The 25761-nt window shown below is 56.8% G+C and overlaps 1 protein-coding gene across 7 annotated transcripts in view; it reads left to right on the forward strand.

The window, feature by feature from the left end:
• Positions 1–24875, forward strand: part of GGT1 (gamma-glutamyltransferase 1) — a 35701-nt gene extending 10826 nt beyond the window's left edge. For 2 of the 7 annotated variants that reach the window (XM_072723385.1, XM_072723384.1), the window contains 13 exons: positions 13527–13692; positions 14263–14440; positions 15034–15164; positions 15302–15388; positions 18345–18537; positions 18907–19064; positions 19996–20145; positions 20595–20731; positions 23290–23477; positions 23700–23827; positions 23924–24036; positions 24107–24220; positions 24569–24875. In XM_072723385.1, the coding sequence (XP_072579486.1) occupies positions 14277–14440; positions 15034–15164; positions 15302–15388; positions 18345–18537; positions 18907–19064; positions 19996–20145; positions 20595–20731; positions 23290–23477; positions 23700–23827; positions 23924–24036; positions 24107–24220; positions 24569–24715 (1710 nt within the window). In that variant the 5' untranslated portion in view covers positions 13527–13692; positions 14263–14276 and the 3' untranslated portion in view covers positions 24716–24875. Of the gene's footprint in view, positions 1–745; positions 840–3937; positions 4105–7844; positions 7930–10402; positions 11684–13526; positions 13693–14262; positions 14441–15033; positions 15165–15301; positions 15389–18344; positions 18538–18906; positions 19065–19995; positions 20146–20594; positions 20732–23267; positions 23478–23699; positions 23828–23923; positions 24037–24106; positions 24221–24568 lie in introns of those variants that run through there. The other 5 variants (XM_072723386.1, XM_072723382.1, XM_072723383.1 and 2 more) reach the window with 5 other exon arrangements.
• The last annotated feature ends 886 nt before the right edge of the window (positions 24876–25761 follow it).

A 25761-nucleotide genomic window follows, 5' to 3' on the forward strand; every position in this document is an offset into this window, starting at 1 on the left:
GCAGGCTGGTAGCAGGTCAGGTGCACCTGCCCCAGGCTTCCTTCTTCGACTTGACGGGTGGGGAGGCAGTGTGAAGACGGGGAGTCCTGGCTCCTCTAGGGATCAAGCTTGAGCTAGGGACCCACCCAGCTCTAGGAGCCTACTTGAGGGACAGCCCCCCCCAGCCCCCCCCCCCCAGCTCTGGGCCCTCACATTCCCTGGGTAGGGGACATTTGGAGCATGAGGCTCCAGACCCCCAGCTCCCACAGCAAAAGAGGATGTGTCCAGCCTGTTAGGACAGTGGGCCTGGGCACAGGTAAAGGAGGGGCGAACACAGAAAGGGTGTATATGGGGTGAGGAGTGGCCATCTGAGGGCAGTTGGTAGGTGAGGTCAGACTCAGGCCCCTCTTTTGGGTTAGGTATTGCCTCCCAGGAGTGTGTCTAGGGACAGGGTGCTGGGCTCTGTGGTCCCCCAGGGCTGAGCCCCTGATACAAGACAGAAGATAGCTTAGTATCCTTGCCACTTGACCACCCACTGAACCCCAAACCCTGTGTTGTTTGCCTGGACACCCCCGTTGGGACTGCTCCCCACCCAGGGCTTTTCTATCCTGGGGCCCCTTTCCCCTGCCATCTGCCAGCTGGACCCAGCAGCCTCCACTCACCCCTCCCCTCTGTAGCCAGCATTGTCCTGGGGCCACCTTGGCACTACAGGTTTCCTCCCTGGCAAACCTGCATGACTTGCTCAGCCTGCCTTCCTCCAGGGTCCAGGCGCTGTCGCTGACCTGACGGGACCAGAGACTTAGGCAGCAGCCCTTTGCCCCCCGGGATTTCTCAGACCCCTGTCAAGAGCTGGCAGCCTGGTAAGAACCCCCTCCCTCTCTTCTACATCCCGAGGGCTGAAGCCAGAGCTGGGATGTCTCCCAAATCCTGACCATATCCTTCCAGAGGCAGAGCCAGGCCTGGAAATTGTCCCCTCAAACATGAGAAGGCCAAGCTGGGGCAGGGGGGGTTGGGGAGGGGGCAACCCAGGCAGAGACACAAGGGGCGTGCTCAGAGTTAGAGTCGTATGGAAAGCAGAGAACTGCCCCCCCAGCCCCCCCCACCCCCCACCCCACCCTCTGTGCTCTTGGCTGAGAGATTCCTGGAGGACATTTTCCCAGAAAAAGAGGGAGGTGGTGTCTGGGCCTGGATGCCTGGGTAGGCCTCCCTCTGCCTCCTGTGGGGGTGGTTAGGTTGAGCCGGCTCTTGGGGAGTGTTTCTGGCCTAATCTGAAGTGGGCAGGAGGACCCAGAGACAGAGCTATGCCCTCAGGAGTGGGGTGCATGATTCCCCCTTTCTAATCTCTGTGCATATTTAAGTGATGGCTGCTGGCATCTCTCCCTGGAATTGCCTTGCTCAGTAGGTCTGTGTTTGTGGAGACCCCATTGGGGTGGGGGTAGGGAAGCAGTGTGCTATGATTGTCCTCCCAGGCGCTAGGGTTGAAATGGAGGTTCAGCGGCTTGAATTGGGTCCCCAGGCAGCCAATGAGGTGGGAAATTGGGGAGTCAGAGAGTCAGGTGGGAGAGACATAGCCAAACCCCAGGCCTTGCTGGGGAGCATCCTGGGCTCCAAGTGGGAGCCTGCTAGGAGACAAGTAGTGGTGCCAGGCACACCTTTGGCTTCCCAAGCTCTTGGTCACCCATGTGGTGGCCCAGCTGGAGTGACAGGGAACCAAAGTCCAGATGACCCAGCAGGAGGGGAGAAGGGCTGTAGCTGTGGCTGGTACTGGACCTTTGGGCCTCTTCTGTATCCACCCAGTGGGATAGACCAAGCCCAGGTACCAGCAGGGTTTATGGTACCTCAGCAAGAAGCCAGGTGACAATGAGCCTTCTGGCAGCCCCTCCAAAGAAGGATGCAGGAAGGTTTGGGAACTCACTAGGAGGAAAGAAGCAGATGGACACTCAACAGAAACAGTTTCTCCTGGAGCTGGCCCTGTAGGGATGTCTTGTAAGCCTGCCCTGCAGGGCCAGGGATCCCTGTGGATACAGGCTCACAAATACAGGCGCAGGACGGATTGGAATCCCCTGGACCTGTCACTTATAGGGTGAACAAACTCAGGCAAAGTAGGCAGCTGTATTAGTTTTCTGTCACTGTCATAACAAATTATCAAAAACTTGATGGCTTAAAACAAATGTATTCTCTCACAGTTCTGGGGACTAGAAGTCGGAAATCAAGGCATTGGCAGGGCTGCACTGCCTCTGAAGGCTCTAGGGAAGAACCTTCCTGTGCTTTTTCCTAGCTTCTGGTGGTTGCTGGCATCCTTGACATTCCTTGGTTTCAGCGACATCACTGCCACCTGGGGTTCTGTTAACCCCTGGCTTTATTACCTGTGTCTGTGTGTGTTTGTGTGTGTGTGTGTGTATGTCTCTCTCTCTCTCTCTCTCTCTTTTTTTTTTTTTGTGTGTGTGTCTCTCTTCAGTGCTTTCTTCTTCTTCTTTTTTTCTTAAGATTTTATTTATTTATTTATGACAGGGATCCCTGGGTGGCGCAGCGGTTTGGCGCCTGCCTTTGGCCCAGGGCGTGATCCTGGAGACCCGGGATCGAATCCCACATCAGGCTCCCGGTGCATGGAGCCTGTTTCTCCCTCCGCCTGTGTCTCTGCCTCTCTCTCTCTCTCTCTGTGACTATCATAAATAAATAAAAATAATAAAAAAAATTTTATTTATTTATGACAGACACACACACAGAGAGAGGCAGAGACACAGGCAGAGGGAGAAGCAGGCTCCACAGAGAGCCTGACATGGGACTCGATCCTGGGTCTCCAGGATCACGCCCTGGGCTGCAGGCGGCGTTAAACCGCTGCGCCACCGAGGCTGCCCCTTCTTCTTTTTAAATATTTATTTATTTGAGACAGTGGAGAGAGAGAGGGAGAGTCTTGAACAGCCTCCCCGCTGAGCACAGAGCCCAGCTGGCCTGGTCCCACCACCCCAAGATCACAACTGAGCTAAAACCAAGAGTCAGATGCTCAACCGACAGCACCACCCAGGCACACTCTCTTCACATGGCTTTTTTTTTTTTTTTCAAGATTTTTATTTATTCATGAGAGACACACAGAGAGAGGCACAGACGCAGGCAGAAGGAGAAGCAGGCTCCTCGCAGAGAGCCCGATGCGGGACTCGATCCCGAATCCTGGGATCATGCCCTGAGCAGAAGGCAGATTCTCAACCACTGAGCCACTCAGGCATCCCTTTTTCAAGATTTTTTATTTATTCATTTGAGAGAGGGAGAGGGCGAGTGCAAGCATGAGCAAGGGGGAGGTCCCTCCTGAGCAGGGAGCCCGATGGGGGTCTCAAGCCCAGGATCATGACCTGAGCAGAAGGCAGCCACTTAACTGATGGCACCACCCAGGCTCCCCCTTCACATGACCTTGTAAGGACACTGGTTATCAGATTTAGGGCCCACACTAATGATATCTACAAAGACTCTGTTCCCAGATAAGGTCACATCCAGAGCTCCGGGTGGAATTCCGGGGAATTCTGTTCAATTCACTGTGGCAGCTGCTGCAAGCCCCAGCTTCCTCATCTCTAACATGGGGAAATAGAATGCCCGGCTGCCATCTTATTGTAGGATTAGACACAATAAAGAAAGAGTCCAGCACACGGGTGTTTTTACAAACTGGCTTTCTCTGGCTTTGTACTGAGTCCGCTCAGCCACCCTGCAGCCTTCTTTTGTCCACGCAGTGCTGACCACTGGGCCTTGTGGATACTGCGGAGCCTAAGACATAGGAAGGCAGGCCCACAGCTAGCCCACAGGGATGGGGAGCCGTGATGGAGGCCACACGGGAACCCCCCCTCCCCCGGGGAGTGGAAGGAGACACCTGAGCAGAGGGTGGGGGGGACTTCCGGAGGAGGCTGCACTGAGGCTGGGGTCTGAAGGAAGTGTCCGCTTGGAGTCCCAGCGGGGAGCATGGGAAGAACCTCACAGGGAAGGGGGCGGGGCCCTAGCAAGGCAGGAATTTATCTGGAGGGCAAAGGGGACCTTTGAAGGCTTAAAAGTGAGAGAAGACAGAAGACGTCCTCCAGGGCTCAGCATGGGGCTGCAGTAGGGAACCGGTGGAAGGGCTGTGGACACAGAAGGAGTTGCCAGGTGAGGGGGGCCGGGGGTCAGGTGAAGCCCGGAGGGGGTGTGGGGGGGGGGGCAAGGCCGCTGGACAGGACCAGTACGGTTGGGGATGGGCGCGGGGTGTGAGGATAGGCGGTCTGGTGGAGGTATGGGGAAGGCTGTTCCTTAGCTCAGGTTTAGGCAGGCAAGTTGACCTGAGGCATCTGAAACATCAGCCCACGAAATGTTGCAAACAGAACTCAGAGAGTAACTGAGTTCAGCTTGAAGTGGTGCAGGAGGCCAAGGAATGAGGTGGCAGGGGTGGGGGCTCCTAGAAGCCCTGACAGAGGGCTAGCTGGGCACCTATGGGAAGTGTTGGGTGGTTTTGGCATCAGGAGAATCACAGGTCTACTTACCCCCGGCTGGGGGTGGGTGGTGGGTGGGGTGCACAGTAGGGGGTGGGGGCTGGAGAGGCAAGGACAGGCAGGCTTGAGTCAGTGACCCCCCCTCGGAGACAAGACCAGGCCCTACCCCAGGGTGGGGACGGGGCAGGACGGGGCTCAGCCTCTCTCCTCCACCCCCTTGGAGCTCCCAGACACCATAGATAATTACGAGGTGATAGGATAAATGATACCTGCACTGGGTGCCAGTGGGCAGAGAGGGCAGGGCAGCCAGGAGGGGGGCACTTATGACCTCTGAGCCCTGAGCCGTTCATTAGGCAAGGACAGAGGCAATTGCAGGCCTGGGTGTGGGGACCATGGAGGTACTGGGCCCTTCCTGTAGCCTGTGCACAGCCACCTCAGTGAATCTGCCTAACAGTTATTCTATTTTATTTTTTGCAAAGACTTTATTTATTTATTTGAGAAAGAGAGAGCATGAGCAGGGGGAGGGGCAGAGGGAGAGGGAGATGCAGACTTCCCGCTGAGCAGGGAGCCTTGGGATCCAGGGCTCCAGCCCAGGACCCAGGAATCACGATCTGAGCCATAGGCAGATGCTTAACTGACTGAGCCACCCAGGCACCCCTAGTTATTGTAATGATTCCTGCTCCCCAGATAGAAAACTGAGGGCAGGAAGGGGAGACCCTAGACCATGAGGGGGAGTGGTTAAATTTGAACCCAGGCACCCTAGAACCCTTGCCCTTGGCTCTGCTGCTCTCTTGCCTCTGGGCTTGGGAGCTGGACTTGGTCCACTAGGTACCAGACTGGCCCTGCCGCCAGACATTCCCAGGTGTTAATGAGCTGACATCTCTGGAGGCCCACACATTGGCAGCCCTCCAGCTTCCATCCGTACTTCAAAGATAGGTGTTGAAATGGTGAAAGTGCAGATGGGGCCAGGGGGAGCAGCAGCCAGGCTCTGAGGGTGCAGGGGCTTTGCTTTCCTGCTACCATTGGGTGACACCAGGCTCCTCACTGAGCTGAAGCCTTCCTTCCATATGGTCTGTGGTCTGTGTGACTCTGAGAGGCTGTGGGCACCTAGCAACAGGGTATAGGCTGGTTCCTGCTCCTCTGCTTGTGGCCTCAGACAACGGGCAGGAAGTGAAGCCAGGCCCACCTACAGCATGCCAACTCCTCACAACTACAGAAGGCAAATTGGGGCTTGATGTTGGGGAGAACTAGCCAAGCAATCACAGTCTTGCTGTCTTTAAAGGTAGTGAGATCCCTGTCAGGGCAGGTATGCAAGCCAACCTTTCTAGGGGTGTTGGAGATGAGACATCAGAGACCAAACGTTTGAGATTCTGTGATCCTAAAGTTGATTAAGATGCTATGATGTTGAGCATCAAAGTCATTTTTGTTCAGCCAATTTACCAAAAGTCTCCTTGGTGCAGATACCAAGGTACACTAAAGGTCTGGGCAACATCAGGTTTCCTGGCTCCCAGTGGGCCCTGAGATCCTGTCCCAGCAGTTCTGGAGGATAGGTCAGGCATTGCTTGAATCTGGACCTGCCCTCCTGGATCACACACAGTGAGTCTCCAGACTGCATTTTGGGAGGTGGTGTCTCTACCAGCCAAGGCCTACCCAGGGCCTGAGGTTCACTTGACACTTCCTGAGTCTTGGTCACAGCCCCTCCCAGGACCCGACAGCGGGGTGGGGCACGATGGAGGCTGCAAAGAGGTTCTGCTTTCAGGAAGTGGCTTGTAGGGCCTTTCCCAAGTCATGGGACTGTCTACCAAGTGGCCTTGGGCAAGTCTCTTCCCCTCTCAGGCTGTGGTTTCCTTAGAGCATGCTTCTTACCCCACCAATGCCTTGTTTTCCCAGATGCAGAGCAAGGACAAACCAAGCCTGTCAGAACAGGAAGGCCACAGTGGTTCCTCATTTCTCAGAAGAGATGGGCCAGGTGCCCCACCCCTTATCTCCTTCTGTCTGACCAAGGCACTCTAGGTTGCTGGTTCCTGCGCAGTAGGAGTAATTAGGAGATAAAAGGCACCAGGGTGGTGGGGTGGTCCCCCCTCTCATGTTGCCTTGGCAACTACCCCTGGCTAGGGGCCAGCCTCACCCAGGAAACTCCTCAAGGAACAAGAACACAGAGAACTCATCTCAGCCGGTCCCCAGCCATCAATACTCCCTTCTTCCCACGGCCCTTACTCTCTGGTCACCCACCAGAGTCTTAATGAGTGACCTGGGGTTAATGGGTTACCGAGCCAGGTGACACATTCACCAGCCTCCTGGGGCTTTCAAAGTCCAGACTCACTGGCCTGGCCTACAGGGTCTGAGTTCAGCCACTTCCCTTTTTAGCCTTGACACCTCAGGGCTCAGGAAGGGCCCAGGGAGGTCAAGAGGTTCACTTATGCCCTCACTACTCTCAGAGACACATGCATCCAGTGCCAGCCTTCAGGCTCACGTGGTTTCCTCCACCTGACGTGTCTTACCCAATCCAATCCCAGCTCTGCCTGGGTTCCTAAGGCCCCCATCACAGTGTCTGCCTCTCTTCCAGGGCCCTGGGCTCCTCCTCCTCCTCCTTGGCTGACCATACTTAGCCCATCTCCAGTCCTGCTGGGGACTCCTCGAGGAAAGAATCTGGACAGGCCAGGCTTAGACGGGGGAATGAACGGATGGGCGAGTTTCAGCCCGGACTGGGCTGGTAGTGGCAATTCTGGCAAGCAGCAGGCTGTAAGTGGATCTCTTTCAGAGACACAGTAGTCTCAGGCCTGCCAGCCCCGTGGGGGCACCCACCCTATCTCATTTGATAGGCCAGAGCAGGAAGGGGCATGAGCAGGCAACCGCATCTCCTGCCCTCACTGCCATGTGTCCTCCATCAGCCTTCCTGCTTCCTAGAAACTTAGGGGATGAGGAAAGGCTCTCCTGGGTCATGTGACTCCCTTCAGTTCAGGTGACCAGGGTCCTTGAAGTGACAGCCCCTAGAAACCCACCTGTAGCCCCAAGAGTCAGGGACAGGGCATATTTGGAGGAGCATCCCCTACTTCAGAATTGAGAGAATCTTAGGCTCCTCAGGTCTGCTAGAGCCTCAGATGCTTACAGTCCCAAAACCCCAGTTGAGTGGGTATCTGGCTATATCCCAACATTGTGTGACCTCTGTCTGGACATCGTAAGTTCAGGGGAGCCCAACTCCTCCCAGGGACCCCTGGCCTGACCTGTTTCTGTCTGAAGCCCAGCCTCATTTAGCCCCACTGAGGCCTTCAAAGCTCAGGCCTTGCATTCAGGGTTAGGGACTCCATGGGACTCAAAGAGGCCACACGGCCTCCAGGGACAGGACTAGGAACCAGCCTCGTTCCCACCTGGAAAGGTTCCTGTGCCTTTAAAGCCTCCCTCCACCCTAGCCAGCAGAGAGAGGGAGGGGAGGAGCTGGGTAATAGCTGGGCACTGGGGACTCAGCTCTGTGCTGAGAGCAGAGGAAGACCAGCCCTGGAGCCAGGTGAGCCAGGAGGGGCATCTGGCTGTGCCTCAGTGCTGTGTGACCCCAAAGTACAGCTCATCCTTTCTGAGCTACTGGACGTTGCAGGTCGGGGTAGTTCAGGCTTCGGGCCTCCCGGAAGTGTTGGAAGCCTGGATTCCAGTTCCAGCTCTGCCAGATGCTGGCTTCTTCCTCTCCAGCCTCAGTTTATGCACCTGAGTAATGGGAGTGAGCTGACCTTCAGGGTGAAGGAGACCGGGCTGGTGTGACTGGATCCTGCAGAGGGGTTGCTCAGGTCTTTTTCTGACCAGGTCTAGGCTTGGGTGGAGGCTGGAGGGTGCTGTGCTTTTTTGTCTGGTAAGGCGGTTTGAGGCTATGGCTCCAGGCTTTCTGGCTCACTGTGCCCACAGGTGTGGGGTGGGTGGAGGGTCACATGGAGCTGTTGGACTTCTGAGGAAGTCTTTGAAGAAGCCACTGACACCTGGGAAGTGGACTTTTAGAATTAAGAGGAAAGAGTGCAGCACGGAGAAACTGAGGCCCAGGAGTATCCAGCAGCTTAGAGTGAGGGGCCTGTGACAGGGGCTGAAGTACTGTGTCCCCTGGCCGTTCTTGCCCCTCTGTGGGCTCTGTTTTGTGGCTGGGATGGGGCGTGAGGCAGGTTCAGTTGTGCAAGGGGGTGCCCACCATGTGGTCATTGCAAGCTCATATAGCTATTTCAACAGGTATCCGGCTTAGTGGTTGTCAAGCACTTCGGAAGGGAGCTTTCCCTAATTCTCAACCTTATGCTACCAAGGGGGTTAGCGAGGGAGACAGATCCCAACCCTGGGCCTGGGTAGTGGTAAGTGTCCTGTCCAGGGCTGTGGGCCGGGCTCAAAAAGCCACTGAGAGCTATGTTCTCATGCAGAGGGTCGGGGGTTGGGGCGGGGGGTGGAGGGAGTCCTCTCTGCCGGTGGAGGTGGCTGGTGGGGCACAGGTTCTGGGCCAACCTACAGGTCCGCACACCTCCCACTGGGCCAGCTGACTTTGTGTGAGCTGCTTCAACCTAAACCTTGGTTTCCGGTCTATTAACCGGTCTGGGGTTGTGCCCGTTTCACCCCTGGGCTCTGTGGTGACACAGCCGTCAGGTTGGGTTGGAGGATCAACAAAGAAACTCCAGGCTTCTTCTTGTTTCCCTCCCTGAGGTTTCCTGGAGGGAACCTGCTCCACTCAGCCTAGATTCAGCGTGCACGCCCATTTGTGTGTGTGTGCACACGTCTGTCTGTCTGTATTGGGAGGGGGTGGTGCTGATGGTGGAGTCAGTATCTCCATCTTATATGCCTAGGACAGGAGCGCTGGGGCCTGGGGACTTTTCAAGCCAGCCCCTACAGCCCTTTCTAGGGTGACATGGTTTCCCCAGACTGACACCCCTCAGGGCGCCTCTTGGCATGTAGGGGCTTGGGGGGCTGACCAGAATAGAATGTGACACACACACAACATGTGAGGAAGGTTCTTTGTTCTGTATTTTATGCCTTTGGGGTTTTGTGTGTGTGTGTGTGTTTAAAGATTTTATTTATTCATTTGAGAGACAGAAAGAAAATACAAGCAGGGGGAGGGGCAGAGGGACAAGCAGACTCCCCACCGGGAGCCTGACCCCAGGCTTGATCCCAGGACCCCCAGATCATGACCTGAGCCCAAGTCAGACACTTAACCCGCCGAGCCACCGAGGCACCCCCAATAGGGCTCTGTTGACACAGCCTTTAATGAGACCCCTTTCCTCCTGACTCCCCTCCCTGGAACTTGCAGCTGCAGGTCTGAGCCCCCAGGCAGCTTTCTCCCCATCCCCGCTTGTCCCAGGCCAGGGATTTCCTGTTGGAATCACCTGTGGGGTCTGCGCTACCCTCTGCCCACTCACACATTCTTCCTACCTTCCTGCTGCTGCTGATACTGCCGTGTCTTATGCCTTCCTAGGCAGGGAGAAAACTGCTGAGCAGGCTCAGACTAGGGACAGAGCCCCGTGTCTCTCCACTATAGACCCCTCCCAGCCGACTGCCCTGCAGTGCAAATCCCCTGACATCCTGGCTGGTGTCTAGCTCTCAGGGACAGGTCATGGGCCTTGGTCCGCAGATCCTGCCCTGTCCATCTTCTCAGTCATTCTGGTCTGCAGATGATGTCTGGGGGAAAAAGCTTAGTCATAGAGCCCCCATCCTGGGGCTACGGAGGATTTCATAGGAATGCATTTTTTGGTGGATCTCATCCGTGGGTGAGAGGATGAGGATAAGACTTGTTGTTTTTTTTTTTTTTTTTTTTTTTTTTTTGATAAGACTTGTTTTGACTGTATGACTCAGGGTGGTCAGCTTCTGTCTCTCTGCTTATCCCCTGACACAACCTTGTAGGGTGGTCATAGATTAGATATTCCAGATGGGGACTGTGGGGGCTCCCAGGCAGCCTAGATACCACTAGTGGGGGGCCAGGGAAGAAGCCATGTCTTAAGGAGTGGCTCATCCTTATTCTTGGCAGATGGAGGGCAAAGGGGAATGGGAAGCAGAGTCCAAAGTCTCCTGGGCTGGGCATGCACCTGTTCCTGGTTCAAGATCCCCTCGGTGGGCTGGTCAGGGACATTGCAGCAATTTAGAGGCAGGTACAGGGTGGCCAGGTGTGCGCTGCTGGGCTCTGTGACTGGGACCAGCTCTGGCCCTCTCTGCACCCTGTCTTTCCAGGCTGCTCAGGAGGTTACTTGGGCCTGAGGTGCTAACATTTCTTTTTTTTTTTTTTTAAGATTTTATTTATTTATTCATGAGAGATACACACACACACACACACAGAGAGAGAGAGAGAGAGAGAGAGAGAGAGAGAGGCAGAGGGAGAAGCAGGCTCCATGCAGGGAGCCTGACATGGGACTCGATCCTGGGTCACCCAGGGATCCCCAGAGGTGCTAACGTTCCTGCATAGGCAGTGGAACTGGTCTGGACTCAAGGCCTCAGGCTGTGTTCCAGAGAGGCCCCCCGGCATTTGCCCGAGCAGTGTGGTGAGGGCTCTCAGGTCCTGCCTCTGGGATACCATGTTTGGCCCTGGAGCTCAGATGCTCTGAACAGGGACAGGGTGAGCCAGGGAGTACCCAGCCTAGGGCTTGCTGGAGGCGCACTTGCCAGTTGACTCTACCCTGTGGGGAGAACTGAGTCTAAGAGAGGGGGACCCTCTGCCTCTGTCACCGCACCTCTCCTTCCCTGTTGGGCCAAACCCCTCACCTCCCACCATTGTCATGGGACCCCAAGAGTCACTACTGTCATAGCACCTCCCATCTCCTGCCCAGGGCCCTCCCAGGGCTGTGTGAACTTTAGTCACTCAGTGATAGGCCAAGTCTTTACGCCTCCCTGCTGCCATGACGTCAGACTCTGGGGCTGTCCTCTCTGCCAGGCTGGATTTTTTAGAGGACAGCCTTCTTTCTATCCTACTCAGACACCTTCAACTGTCACATGGGGTTGCTGGGTGTCCCCTGGCCAGCTGCGTGCCCCCTCTGGGACTAGGTGAGCAGGAGAGTTCCTCTGCCCTCTCCTGCCCCTTTCCTGCCTCTGCTCCTCCTTGGACGTACCCTCCCCCCCATCCCAATCCCAGTTCAGAGGCCTCCTGAGGAGCTCTGCAGGGGCGCAGGCGCAGCTCTGGGCCACTCCTGGGAGTGGGGGAGCCCAGCTGGAGGTCTAGCCCAGACTTTCCCAGGCAGACTAATCTGGCCATGTCCCAGTCCAGAACTTCTGAGGAACAGGAGCTTTCCTGGGACACCACGAACCCTGGGCCTCAGGTAAGCCCACCAGGGGCATGAAGAGTGGGGTGGGGGTTTGAGGCCAAGTGTTTTGCCCGACCTACTCTCTGGCCTCAGTTTCTCCTCCTGACATGATTTGGGTGAGAGCCAAGACTCTGGGCTTGGACATTATTTTATAAGTCTTTGAGAAAAATGTGGGGTGTGGGAGAGGCAGTGGGAAACGGAAGCCCAGTCCCCTGCAGGGTGTCTTCCGCAGGGCAGGGTATGTCTGCCTGCAGGGCCGGGGCTAGGCCTCCCTGCTATCTGCCCAGGGAGGAGAGTATGGGGGTCAGGGCTGTCCACCCCTCTTGTATAGTCCCTGGCAGTCTGAGCCTTGCTGGTTGCCTCCTGTCCTTCTGGAAGCCCACTTGATCCTTTGAGTGATGGACAGAGAGATGGGCAGCTAGGGGAGGCTGGAGTACAGACCACAGGAGGTTGTGGCTGGACAGTGCAGAGGCCTGAGGGAAGAGAGGAGGGCCCTGAAGGGGGTCTTGGCTCATAGCCCCAAGCCCAGGAGAAATGAGGCAATGCCCCCAGGGTGCCTAGTGGATGGGACTGGGGGGCTTCCTTGGCAGGTACAACTGTGCCCATGCTGGGAAGGCAGGTCACTGGCCTCCTTGTCCCATCCACCCCACCACATGTAATAAGAAAGTTCTGGGCTCCTGAGGCCCCTGGGACCAACCAACATAGCTGTCTCTACCAGGAATCCTTAACCCTTTTAAGCCTTAAATCTTAATTCTTAATTCTTAATCCTTAATCTTTAACCCAGTCTGGCCTCCAGGGTGTGCTCTGAGGGCCATCCGGCCTGCTGGAAGGCAGAGGGTATAGATGATGCCTGGAGCAGTGGCAGGGGTAGGGCCTGGTTGGCCCTTTGGAGCACTGAGGAGCGAGTGATGCTGATAGGAGGGAGTGCAGGGAGGAGGCTTTGCAGGAGTCCAGCCAGGAAAGCTGGTGCCTGGATTCAGTCATGGTGAAGAGAGACTGGCTTGAATCCCACTGGGGATATAGGGTTGTGTCTGCTGTATGGCTGCCCACTGAGCCGGGAAGGGGAAAGCCCTTCCATGCCAACTAGCTTCTGGATTTCTGCGACGTGGGATGGGACTCCATTCCTAGACCATCCCTGGGACACCATGTCTGGCCCTGGAGCTCAGGCCCTCTAAGCAGACAGGGTGAACCCAAGGAGTCCCAGCCTGGGGCTTGCTGACAGACACCCACTCTTTGGAGGTAACTGAGATTGCCTCTGTTACCACACCTCTTCTTCCTTGTGCGGGTCACACCCCTCACCTGCTGCCACCACCGGAGGGATCCAAAGGCTCACCGCTGTCCCTCCCAGCAAGGCTGGGAAGGTAGTCAATGGAGAAACAGTGAGCAGAAGCCTCACCATCTTCCTTCTGCCCCAGCCAGGCCTCCAGAGGATGACCCTGGTAGCCAACAATAATTACAGTCAACACTCACCTGGCACTTCACCCTTTCCAATCCACTTCATCTCTGCAACATCCCCCATAGGATGCCTGTGTCCTTCCTGCTGCACAGGTGGTCGGTGACTTGCCAAAGGCCCCAGCTGAGGGGGCAAGACTTAGATGGGATGGGCTGACTCCAGAGACTGCGTGCCCCAACCCCTTGGTCTGGCACACGTGGGCTTCATCACTTTGTCATATGACACTCACACCAGTGAACCCGGGCCTTCCTCTAGGCAAACCCTTTCTCAGCTGTGCCTGGAGATCTCCCACAAACAGCCTCCTCTTCAACTCCAGAGTTCATCTAGAGGCAGAAGAACCTCCTCACAGAGCTCCCTGGGGAGGGCTGACTAGGCCTGTTTCAGGAACACTATTTCGATTTTCAGGAGAACGAGGAGGCTGCGTGGTCAGGGTATCTCTCTGGAGCAGATCCTGTGGCCACAGACCACAGAGGAAAATCCCAGTTATATCATCAGCTGTCTCAGCCAAGCCCCCCTGGCTTTTGTTGCCATCCCTGCAGGCAAAGCGTGGGGCTCTCATCTGCTGACAAAGGTAGGCCCCTGCCCCGGGCAGCTCGTCTGGCCATTTCAGGAGGAGACCGTGGGGTGTCCTGTCTCTGAGTGTACAATGGAAGCTGAGCCCCACAGTCTGTGGCAGGCCACTCTGAGAGGCCCATGGATGGTGCCTGGCTCTGGGCTGAGGTAGGGGTCACAGAAGGATCAGGCCAGGCTTGTCCCTCGTGGAGTTCCCTGCTTGGCAGTGGCTCCCACTGTGGGAGATAGACAAGGCCTGCAGAAGCAGGGGCATGTGGAATCTGGGGGCTCCCAGGAGAGGTTTCTGTTAGAGATGTGGTTCTTTACTGGGAAGGGGCCCTGAGGAAAAGCAGAGAGATTTGGGAGGACAGAGACAGAGCCAGGCAGAGGGAATGGCCTGAGCAAAGATCCAGGAGCTGGACAGCCCATGTGTTTTCTAGGGGGATAGAAGGAGACACAGGAACATGTTTCTGAGGCTTGATTATGGGCTGTACCTTGTGAGATGAGGGTCAGGGTGTGCCCAAAGGCTAGCTAGTTGGCAATTCCTAATCCTGTTAACCTCTACTGCACCTCCTACCACTCTCACCAGGCAGCAGGGGAGCCATGAGGAAGTTGTACATGGTGGTGACCCTGGTGGGTGTGGCGATAGTGCTCATCCTCATCATCGGCCTATGCCTTTGGCTGCCCTCAGCCTCCAAGTCAAACAACCATGTCTATCCCAGGGCAGCCGTGGCCACAGACGCCAAGCATTGCTCGGAGATTGGGAGGTGAGTGGGAAGAGCATAGGAACACAGGAGGAGCACAGCAAATGGATCTGGGCAAGACCATCATCCCTCTGAGACTCGGTTTCCCCACCTGTTTGTGAGCTTCCCAGACAAGGGGTGTCTGACGTACATGGAGCTCCTTGGAACTTCTAGCAGCCTCTGGTTAGGGCAGAAGGGGATACTGACTCCAAAATCAGGATGTGGGTTCCCTGGTGCCCAGCTGGGTCCCTTTTCTCAGACTGAAGGATATTTGTGTCTTTGGATAAATTGCTGTTTTATGCTATTTTAGAGCTCTGCCTCCCATTATACACAAAGATCAGTTCCCACTTAGAGACTTAAACAGAAAAAAAAATTACTAACAAAAGTAACAATTTTCCAATTTTCTTTCTATTATAAAAGTCGGGTACATCTGTTTGCTTGAAAAGGAAGAACATAGAAGCCCCTTGATTTTAAAGTTATATGTAAAACCTGAAAACTATGGGCTCCTCTTCCCTTTGGGCAAGGTGGCCAGACAGGGTGGAGGTGGGTGGCAGGGTGCACATGTTGGGGGACTGGGGAGCCTAGAGTGCTCACTCCCCACCAAATGCTGTGGGTAGGGATGTGCTGGAGGACGGCGGCTCGGCCGTGGATGCTGCTATCGCAGCCCTGCTGTGCGTGGGACTCCTGAATGTCCACAGCATGGGCATCGGGGGCGGCCTGTTCCTCACCATCTACAACAGCACCACACGTGAGTGCCCATTGGGAGTGGGAGGTGAGTGGCAGGGGCTGTGTGTCTCAGGCTAGACTTGAGCTGGGTGGCCCCTGAGCTCACCCGGGGTGAGGGACTGGGGTTGATTCAGACTTCCCACCTGCTTCTCCTTCCAGGAAAAGTTGAGATCATCAATGCCCGCGAGGTGGCCCCAGGGCTGGCCTCTGACAACATGTTCAACAGCTCGGAGCAGTCACAGACAGGTGAGGTGCAGGCTCAGGGTGTGAGTACAGAGCTGGGCTGAGCTGCTGGGAAGGCATGGGCATCTGGGACTGGGGACAGCTCTGGCTGTGCTGATGCCCACCCTTCCCATCCCCTCCTGGCCACACAACACAGGTCTTGAACAGTCCAGACCTTCATTACAGAGAGAAAAGAGATGGAGCTTCTGTTATTTCTGCTCAGATCCCTCCAAAGCCATCCTGTGCTACTACAGGGAGAGAATAATTATTATTTCAACAGCTCTCATCTACCGAGGGCCACTGGGGCTGGCACTCTGCTCAGCCCTTTTCACCGATGAACCCCCTGAATCCTCCTTATATGCTGGGGAGTCCGGGGAAGCACTGTGTTGATCTCATTTTACAGATCCAGAGAAGTCATGCAAACCAACTGAGGTCACAAAGCTGGATGGTGCTGAGGCTAAAATTGAACCTGGGCTGTTGAAACCCTGCCTCTTTCAAAGGCATCCAAGTCATTCATTTAGTTGTTCATTTGTGGTGATAGCTCTCAAGAGGCAGGAGAGTCTGTCTTTTTTCAACAAGGTCTTGTGCAGAGAAGAGGCAATCACCCCATGCAGCTGAGGGGAAGGCAGTGGCCACCAGGGGGTGCTGCTCCAAGGACCCAAAGGGATTGCGGGATAGGAGGTTGGAGGCAGGAAGTTTGGGCCTTGGCCATAACAGGTCTGATCCCCAACTGCAGGCTCTGACCCTGGGACTTGGGTCCTGGGCAGGGTCCTGTGAGTAGCCCCCCTGGAGTCCTCTCCAACATACAGAATCTTTGAATTCTCGTATCCATTGGGAAACTCTGAATGGGTAGAAATGAAATCATTCAGTGTGATTGCTTAACCCTTAGTCTTAGCACCTTAGGGACACTTGGAAGTCATTTATTTAACCAGGACTTATTGAGCACCTCTTAAAATGTTAAGGACTGTTTCCAAAGCCAGGAGACAAGACAAAGGCACCAGGCAAAATCTGTGGCCCAGTCAAACCATGTGGTGTCAGGATAGCAGAGGCGGGAAGAGCCACAAGGTGGGCGGTTCACTGAGAACAGCCTTCTCAGGGAGGGGGCATCTGAGCAAAGACTCAGAAGCTGGAGTGGGGTGAGAGGGGCTGTGCAGGTGTCTGGGGGAAGAGCAAGTGGCCCATGCAGGAAGGGTAGGGACAGAGCCCGCAGGAACCAGTGAGCTGCAATAGGTAGCCCCAGGGTCAGAAGGGCTCGGGTGGTGTCACACCTCCTGGGTCATTGCAAAGACCCTGCCTCTTGTCCCAGAGAGGTAGCAGTGTCCCCTAGGGTGTTTGTGGGGCTGACCTCTCTACCCTATATCTGAAAGAACTCCTTGGGCTGCTGTAGAAGGGTCAGGGAGTATGCTGCATGCCCATCAGGTGGCCTGTCAGGAGGTCACCACGATAATCAGGGAGAGAAGAGGGTGTTGGGAGGTGGTTGGTACTCAACACACTTAGAAGGTAGAGCCCGTGCATTTGCTGATAGCTTGGGTGTGACACATATGCCAGGTGTCCTGCATGACCCTCCAGTTGTTGATCTGCCTTGGGAAGTGGGGGGGTGGTGCCCTTAAGAAAGAACAGTGAGGCTGTGGGAGAGTAGGTTTGGGTGACAGTCAGGAGTTGGGTTTTGAGTGCATTAAGTTTGAGATGCCTTTTTTTGCGTAGGTAGGTGCATCCTCAGATTTGGCCATCAGAGGAGCAGGCCAGCCCAGAGAGTACATTTGGAGTTGTCAGCAAATAAGTGGAACCTGAAGACCTGATCTGGGGGAGGCACCAGTAGAGTGAGGGTAGACAGAGGAGACTCTAGCAGAGCCTGGCAGGTGGGATGCAGAGGTAACCCGGGAGGAGTGATGGACCAGGTAAGGTGATGTTGACAGGGGACCCTGGTCTGGCAGTGGTGATCTTCGCAAGCAGGGTGGTGTGAGACCTGATTGACCCAAGGTCAGGACAGCATTTATTTAAGATGGGAAGAGTTCTGGGCTGGGTGTCAGACTTTCTGAGATGTGCAGACAAGGCTCTTGGTCCCAATTTCAGGTTGTTATGAACCTGGAAGCCACCTAGTCTGGGAATAGCCAAATGGCACTGGTCATCCTGGGATGAAAGCAAGAAGGTGTCTGGGCATCAGCGTCCAGCTTAGGGCATAGTGTGCCGTGGGGAAGGGTAGGGATCAGGGTTCACGGATGTGTCCAGTGGAACTGTGGGCTCCTCTAAGGTCAACTGGAAGAGACAAAACTCTCTGTGGTCACATGGGGAAACTGAGGCCCAGAGAGGGTACAGGGCAGGGGTTTGGGCTCAAGTCCTTGTTCTGGGATAGTAGAAAGGAGGATGGTGGAGGTCTTGCCCTGGCACTGGCTTAGTGTCAGGGGTGGCCCAGGCTTGCACTGGGGACTTTGGTGGGTCCTGGTGGACCCTTTGAACCTGTGGGTAAAGAGGCTCAGATGGGAGGATGGTGGGGATCTGGCTTCCCCACAGTTTTAGTGAGCAGCTGTGGGCCTGGCACAGGATTTTGAACCTGATGGCCTCTGCAGAGGCAGACATGTAGTCCTGGGACAGCAGAACCCAGCACAGGAGCTACCGCCTCTCCCTCCCGTGGCTTTATCATGCGTCCCTAACCAATCTACGCTCTTGCCTGCTGAGTCCAGAAATGACACCTCCATTTCCTTCCAAAAGCTCACTAGTCCCATCTGGGAGGGGGTGTCTGAGCAAAGACTCAGAGGCTGGAGTGGGGTGAGGGGAGCTGTGCAGGTATCTGGGGGAGGAGCAAGTGGCCCGTGCAGGAAGGGTAGGGACAGAGCCCGCAGGAACCAGTGAGGCTGCAATAGGTGGCCCCAGGGTCAGAAGGGCTCAGGTGGTGTCACACCTCATGTGTCATTGCCTGAGACAGCATCCCTCCTGATGTCCCTGGGCTGGAGCCTTTCACTGTGTCCCTGTCCCTGCGCAGGGGGGCTGTCGGTAGCGGTTCCTGGTGAGCTCCGTGGCTACGAGCTGGCCCACCAGCGGCATGGGCGGCTGCCCTGGGCCCGCCTCTTCCAGCCCAGCATCCAGCTGGCCCGCCAGGGCTTCCCTGTGGGGAAGGGCTTGGCAGCAGCCCTGAAAAAGAACCGGGCCATCATCGAGCAGAAGACTGAGCTGTGGTATGTCTGCGGGTATTGACTTGCCCTGGGGCGCAGGCTGGGCAGACAGGCCCAAGGTCCCTGCAGGCTGTGAATGTCTCACAGGGTGCTCTCAGGAACCCGCGCTGATACAGGGATGAGGTCTGGGATATAAGAACCCTTCCCAGCATGTGTGGGATCCCATCACACCCCTGAGCCCGGTGCCTGGGGTTCCGGCGATGTATCCCGAGGGGCAGGGGCTCTAGGAGGCAGAGGCTGGACACCCGGGGATGAGGGCCACCCACCTGTGGACAGGCGCTCACTGGCCTTGGATCTCCTGTGTGGTTGGGTTGAGAGTGGCTGGCTGAGTCCGCCCTGCCTGCCGGCCTCACCGGAGCCTCTATGCCTCAGTGAGGTGTTTTGCCACAACGGGAAGGTGCTGCAGGAGGGGGACATAGTGACCATGCCACGGCTGGCCGAAACGTACAAGACGCTGGCCTCGGAGGGAGCCCAGGCCTTCTACAATGGGAGCCTCACAGCCCAGATTGTCAAGGACATCCAGGCAGCTGGTGAGTGCATAACCACAGGGGCCCTGGGCAAGGAACCCTGAGCCAGAGCTCCGAGGCTGCAGGTCCTCTGGTCCTGCCCGGCCCGGCCACTGGGCCCTCAGGCAGCGTCTGATGGGGGAGCGGGGTGTCCAGGATACATCTGCAGTTAGTGACAGACCACATGGATCCACAGCTCTTGGTTAGGGCAAATCCGAGAGACCAGTACAGTCCAGGAGAGAAAGTTCTCAGGGGGTAAATGCAGGCCTAGGCCAGAGCTCCGGGTACGGGAGCATTGAAACAAAGATCTGGGAGGACTTCCTAGAGGAGGTTGTGCCTGAGCTACAGAGGAGGCTGGACAGAGGAAGAACATTCCTGGTAGAGGGAAAAGGCTAAGGTAGAGGGTGGGCTTTAACTATCTCTGAGGGTCACAGCAGATGAGGGTGGGCTTGGGGAGAGGAGCCTTGGAGGGACCGCAAGGCAGGACAGGGGCTGAGGAACTTCAGCCAGGCAGCCTGCCCATGGCCTCTCCCTCCCCAGCTGTGGATTTCTTCATACTGTTATTTCTGTCAGAGACACAGAAGGGGGTGATTAGCATGTTGACACTTAGCACAGGGCAGGAAATTAGCCTATAAATACCTGGTCTGTCTGGAGCCCGTGCCCTGTAGAATGAAGAGCCTCCTTTCACCCACCCATTAGTCATTGGAGGTGGTGGGGAGATGGGAACAGATGTTTTCCACTTGGAGAAAACTCTCTGGCTGCCAGGAAGAGAGAGAGCAGACCTGGAGGTCAGTGGGGCAAACAGGTAGAGGGCAGCTGGCCTGAGCCTGGCAGTGAGAAGTGGGGGGGGGGGACCCCCAAGGTGGGCAGGGGCTCCAGTTTGATGGCCCGGTGCTTCTGTCAGACTTGGGGCCCCACCCCCGTGTCCACCCACTGAGCTGCCATCCCTTGGCAGGGGGCATTGTGACTGCCAAGGACCTGAACAACTACCGTGCGAACCTGATAGAGAACCCCCTGAACATCAGCCTTGGGGACAGCCAGCTCTACGTCCCCAGCGCCCCGCTCAGTGGGCCCGTGCTGGCTCTTATCCTCAACATCCTCAAGGGTGAGCTGTCCCACTGCAACAAGAGTGCAGAGTGACCAGGGCTGTGAGGGGCGATGGGCAGGGGCTGGAGGAGGAGGAGGAGGAGTGGAAGGTCAAAAGGTGCCGAGCAGTGTCCTGGGTGGGAACTGCCCCTGCAAGGGCTTAGAGGTGACAGGGTCTGTCTGGCTTGCCCACTTACTCTGGGCTGGAAGTTCACAGTGAGGGGGGCCTGGTCCAGAGGACGTGTCTGGAAAATCCAAGTGGTCTTCTGGGACTGCATAGACTGGGTAGCCCTGCTGGCTGGACATTTGAGGCCCAGGCCCAGAGGTCGTTCCCTTTCTCAAGCTGAGCCAAACAGAGTAATTCAGGGAAGGCGTGAGCCTACCCTGTGGCCCCCAGCTGTTCTGGCCGAGCTGGGACGTCCCAAGGGACCTGGGACCGCCAACGTGCACCCATCTCTGGTCAACCAGGGTACAACTTCTCCCGGGTGAGTGTGGAGACACCTGAGCAGAAGGGTCTGACCTACCACCGCATCGTGGAGGCCTTCCGGTTTGCCTATGCCAAGAGGACCCTGCTTGGGGACCCCAAATTTGTCAATGTGATGGAGGTGAGAGGCAGCAGCTGGCTTGTGATGGGTGGGGGTCCTGCCATGGAGGTGCCCGAAGGGCTCCCTGGGGCCACTCCAGCCTCACACATGCTCTCTTAATCCATTCCTACCACCAGCCTTGGTGGTGGGCCTACCATGCTCTAGGAGGGACTGAGACCTCGAGTTTGGCCCTCTGCCACAGGAGCTCACAGTGTGATAGACTTGGCAATGAGTAATGGGTGCCCCCTACCCCTGGCCACACTCCCACCTTGGAGCGTTCAGTGCTGAAGTGAGGAATACATGGGGGCATGGCAGTCCTCAAGGATGCTGAGGAGGGTGGGGACGGGGCAGCGTCCTGGGTGGCATTGACCTGGGCCCCTGGCTCACTGCTCACAACCAGGAGATGACACTTCTGTGATCCCTCACCCAGGCCCTCCCCAAGCTGACCTACTCACTGCCAGATGCCCCAGCTCCAGGCTGGGCCTTCACTGAGTCTCTCCTCCTGGCCCCCCTTACCTACTTGGATCCCCCCATTCTGGGGTAGGCCTGCTGACCCCATCACACTGACCTGTGCCTCTCAGCTGCCCTGCAGCTCCTCTGCTCTCCTGGATCTCTCTTCTTTCCCGATGCCCCGACCCCCGTTCCCCACCCCAGCCAGTGACCTGGCGTCTCATATCCCTAGGGCCACTGCATGGCCTCCCCCTCTGGCCTCCCTCCTGGCTGGGGCTGGCCCCCTGCTCCTCCACCTGCTGACTCAGCATGCCCCTCCTGCAGCACTGCTCTGCCTCTGGCATTCCCATCCTGCCCTTCCTGACAGATCATTCCTGAGAGAGGCATACTCTTTTCACTTCAGAGTCTCCAGCTGCTGCCCCCATTCCCCTGCTTCCACTCAGAGCACACCTGGCCACTCCATCCGTTTCTCACGCTCTGCCCTCCTTGCTCCCATCCCGCCAGGACCCTCCTGCCAGGACCCCTCACCGCTCCTCCTGAGTCCAGCCTCACTTTCCCCTTTGGGCCCCCCTCAGCAGCGGCTCCCACAGTTTGTTCACCACCTCCTTTCCTCAGCTTTTCATTTTGTAAAGTGGACATTATGCCACATTCCCTTCGTCTCTCCCTGTGTCCGGGTGCCTCTTTATTGACATGCATGTGTTTTTTCAGGTATCAGATGACCAGTCCCCGAAATCACACTTTGGGTTGTAGCTCCTAAGCCCCAGGACTCCTACACACTCCACCAAGAGGCCCTGGCCTGTTAGACGCCTGTGTTGCCGGGGGTCCCAGGGTTGTTTCGGTCCAGAGCCCATCAGACTCCTACCTTGCAGTCATGGTTATGTCGCCTCTGTCTCTGAACCTACAGTAGACCTCTTGGCTGTTTGGCTGATTTATAAAACTGAGGGCGGTCTTCTTGCAGAACCATCCCACATCCTGGATTTGACTTTTTGTTTTCTTGGAAGTAGATTCAGGCTGAACATTTTCCCTGTGGGATGTTGCTGGAAAATTCTGGCGGCATTTCCTTTGCTCAGTCCCCAGGGGCCTTCCATGCTGGCTCCTATCTCATCTCTCCTCTTTCTCATCTGTCCTCCCGCCGTGGGGACCATGTTCAGGCTCATGGCTTTAAGCAGCCAGCAGAGTCTGACGGCTCCATGTGTATCCCTCAGCCTGATCTTGCCTGTCAACTCCACACATGTAGATCCACCGCCCACCTGAGACAGGAAAGGGCACCTGTTCAAAACCAAGCTTCTGACTGTCCCCTCCACTGCCCTTTCCACAGTGTTTACCTCCCCAGTTAATGGCCACTCTGGACTGAAGGCTTTGGGGCCATTGATTCTGTCCCACCCGGGCCAGCCACCATCTCTCACTTGGTTGATGTCATAGCCTCCCAGTTGGGTTCTTCCCTCTACCCCCACACAGCCACCAGAGGGATCCTGTGAACTACCAGTGTGCTCCATCCTTTGTCCTGGACCCAGGTGGCTCCAAGCAAAAGCCAAATTCCTTATAGGGCTTCTAAAGACTTATGGGGTCACCCCCTGCCAATGTCTTCCTCTACCGCTCTCTTCCACCCTACTCACCCTCTGCCTGTCTCTCACAGGCCTGCCTTAAGGCCTTTGCATTTACCACTCAGTCCTCATTCAGGGCTTTTTTCAGATGTCTCCTCCTCCAAGAAGGCCTCCCTGACCACTCTGCCCCCACCTCATCCCTCTCCATCCCCTTTACCTGGCTTGTTCTTTCCAGCATGTCCCGCCTGCCTTTGTCTTCCCTGCCAGGAGGGCAGGGACCTGTGTGTCTGTTCCTTGTTGCAAGCATGCAGTACAAGCTCCAGGAATGAATGAATGAATGAATGAATGAATGATTGAATGTGGCAAGAGTCGGGGCTTGTGGGGTAGACAGACAAATATTAACAGTTGCTGGACTGCAGCAGAGACAAAGGCTGGAAAGGGGATTAGACGGGCCTCATGAGGTTGAGTGTGCAGGAGGGTTGTGGTCAGGGCCATGTCGGGGGGCTTCCTAAGAGCTGCTCGCACAAGCCTGTGCCCCCTCCCCGCCCCCCCCACCTCCTCAGGCCAGCTCTGGGGTCTCGGCAGGTGGTCCGCAACATGAGCTCCGAGTTCTTTGCTGCTCAGCTCCGGGCCCGGATCTCTGACAACACCACTCACCCGACCTCCTACTATGAGCCTGAGTTCTACACGCCTGATGATGGTGGCACTGCCCACCTGTCCGTGGTTGCAGAGGATGGCAGCGCTGTATCGGCCACCAGCACCATCAACCTCTAGTAGGGGCTGCCGGGTGGCCCTGGGTGGGCCAGGGGCTGCTTGCCTCTCCCAGAAGGGAGCTCCATCAACCCCTTTCATGGTGGGAAACTGAGGCCCCACCTTGGTAGAGCACCTGCCCCCCAGCCTCACTGGGATCAAGTTGGAGCTTTGGTGCGTGGGTGGGAGCTGGGGGTGGGGTGGGGCTGGATCTGGCATAGCTGTCTGATCCAGCTGGTCTGCAGCTTTGGTTCCAAGGTACGATCAAATGTCAGCGGGATCTTATTCAATGATGAGATGGATGACTTCAGCTCCCCCAACATCACCAACCAGTTTGGGGTGCCCCCCTCGCCAGCCAACTTCATCAAACCAGGTGTGGGATGGGGGATCCAGGACGGGAGAGGGCTGGGGTCCTGGGCAGGCAGCTGACCAGCATTCCTGTCCCTCCCCACCCACCTGCCGACCACAGGGAAGCAGCCACTCTCGTCCATGTGTCCGGCAATCATCGTGGGCCAGGATGGCCGGGTCCGCATGGTGGTGGGTGCCTCCGGGGGCACACAAATCACTACGGCCACTGCGCTGGTATGTGCCACCTACCTGTCCCCTCCAGCCCCTGCCCTTGGACCACACTGATCCCAACCTCCGCCCCCAGGCCATCATCCATAACCTATGGTTTGGCTACGATGTGAAACGGGCAGTAGAGGAACCCAGACTTCATAACCAGCTTCTGCCCAACACCACGACGCTGGAGAAAGACATTGATGAGGTGGGGCAGGGCCAAGGAGACTGAATCACAAGGTGGGGGGGGTGGCCACAGGGTGTCCTTGGATGGAGGCCTGGATCTCCTGAGTCATCACAGAGTAGGCTACAGCTGGTGTCCTCTGCCTGGGGCAGATGACCTTCACACCCACTGCCTGGGCCATCTTGAGCCTCCGTGCAACATGAGTAAGGCCACCTGCTCCAGTGAGACCCACTAGGCCCAGCGGCCCCCAACTTGTTCTTGTTGGCCACTGGGCTGGAAATGGCACCACCTGCGTGGTTCAGGGTCGGTCTGTGGGGTTTGGGTGGCATCCCGGGCCCTGCTGAGGTCTCTGTATCCCCTCCCGCCCCCCAGGCAGTGACTGAGGCCCTGAAGATGCGGCACCACAACACTGAGCTCACGTCCAACTTCATCGCTGTGGTGCAGGCCATTGTCCACACGGCTGGTGGCTGGGCAGCTGCCTCAGACTCCAGGAAAGGCGGGGAGCCTGCTGGCTACTGAGTGCTCAGGGCAGGCAAACCTAGGGATGAGATGCCTGCTGGGGGCAGAGTGGAACTTTGAGGGATTTGCTTCCCCTGTGAGTGACATAGCAGTGCAATAAATGGGGGTCACAGCGTGAGGCTCTGGGCAGCCTCGCTGGCCCGGCTCCCAGATCCCTGGACCTCAGGATCCTGTGTGTGAAATGGAGCTGTCCGGTGGGGACGGTGGAGACGTGGGACTCAGAGGTCTTTACACCTTAGGTGAGGGAGCTAGCCTGAGAATTTTCGTGAGAACGCGGTGGGTAGGGGAGTGGGGGACAGGGCCAGTCCATACCCAGCACTGTCCTCACCCTGAGTTGCTGGACCAGGGGCCCCAGGTCCCATTTCTTGAGGGGCCAGTGGCACTTCCTAGTGTTGGCCACCAGGCGGCGTCGCAGCCCTGGGGTTCACGTGTGCAGAGAGCGGCCAGCTGATGCTTGTAACCCTGCTACCCCTCCAGCCTGGCGGGGGTGCCATCTGCTCACACTGTGGAGGACACACGGAGGTGGACCTCCAGTCTGAAGAGTGGGATTGGGCAAGAGGCTGGAGCAAGACATCTTGGTCGGAGCCAGGCCTGGGGGGAGTTTCCAAGCACAAACCCAGAATGAAACCCAAGCTGTGATCAGCTCCAGAAGGAGGCCCAGTTCTCAGGGAACAGTGAACTGGAAGAGGTCCCCAGATCCCAAGGGTCAGGGCTTGGAGTGGTGAGCGGCTGGAGAGCACAGCCCAGCCAGAGGGGCCTGGCGAGGAGCAGCGGCCGCCTCCTTCCCCATGAGCCGGCCCCTCCCGCCCTCCCCCAGAGTCTGCAAACTGTGTAATGTCTGGCTGAGGAGCTCTGAAAGGCTGGCGGGTGTGGGCAGGGGAGGAGGGATCACAGCCTGATGGCCAGATAGCCCCCTGACCAGGGAGCATCAGCGGGGACCCCTGAGGGCAGGGGCACAGGAGCCAGGGGAGGCCAGGTCTGGGCTCTCCTTCATGAGACAGGAAAACTTGGCGATTCTAAAGGGCCCACAAGGAAGCAGGGTTCTG

Source organism: Vulpes vulpes, chromosome 10, assembly GCF_048418805.1.
Source record: "Vulpes vulpes isolate BD-2025 chromosome 10, VulVul3, whole genome shotgun sequence".
In the NCBI taxonomy this organism is placed as follows: domain Eukaryota; kingdom Metazoa; phylum Chordata; class Mammalia; order Carnivora; family Canidae; genus Vulpes; species Vulpes vulpes.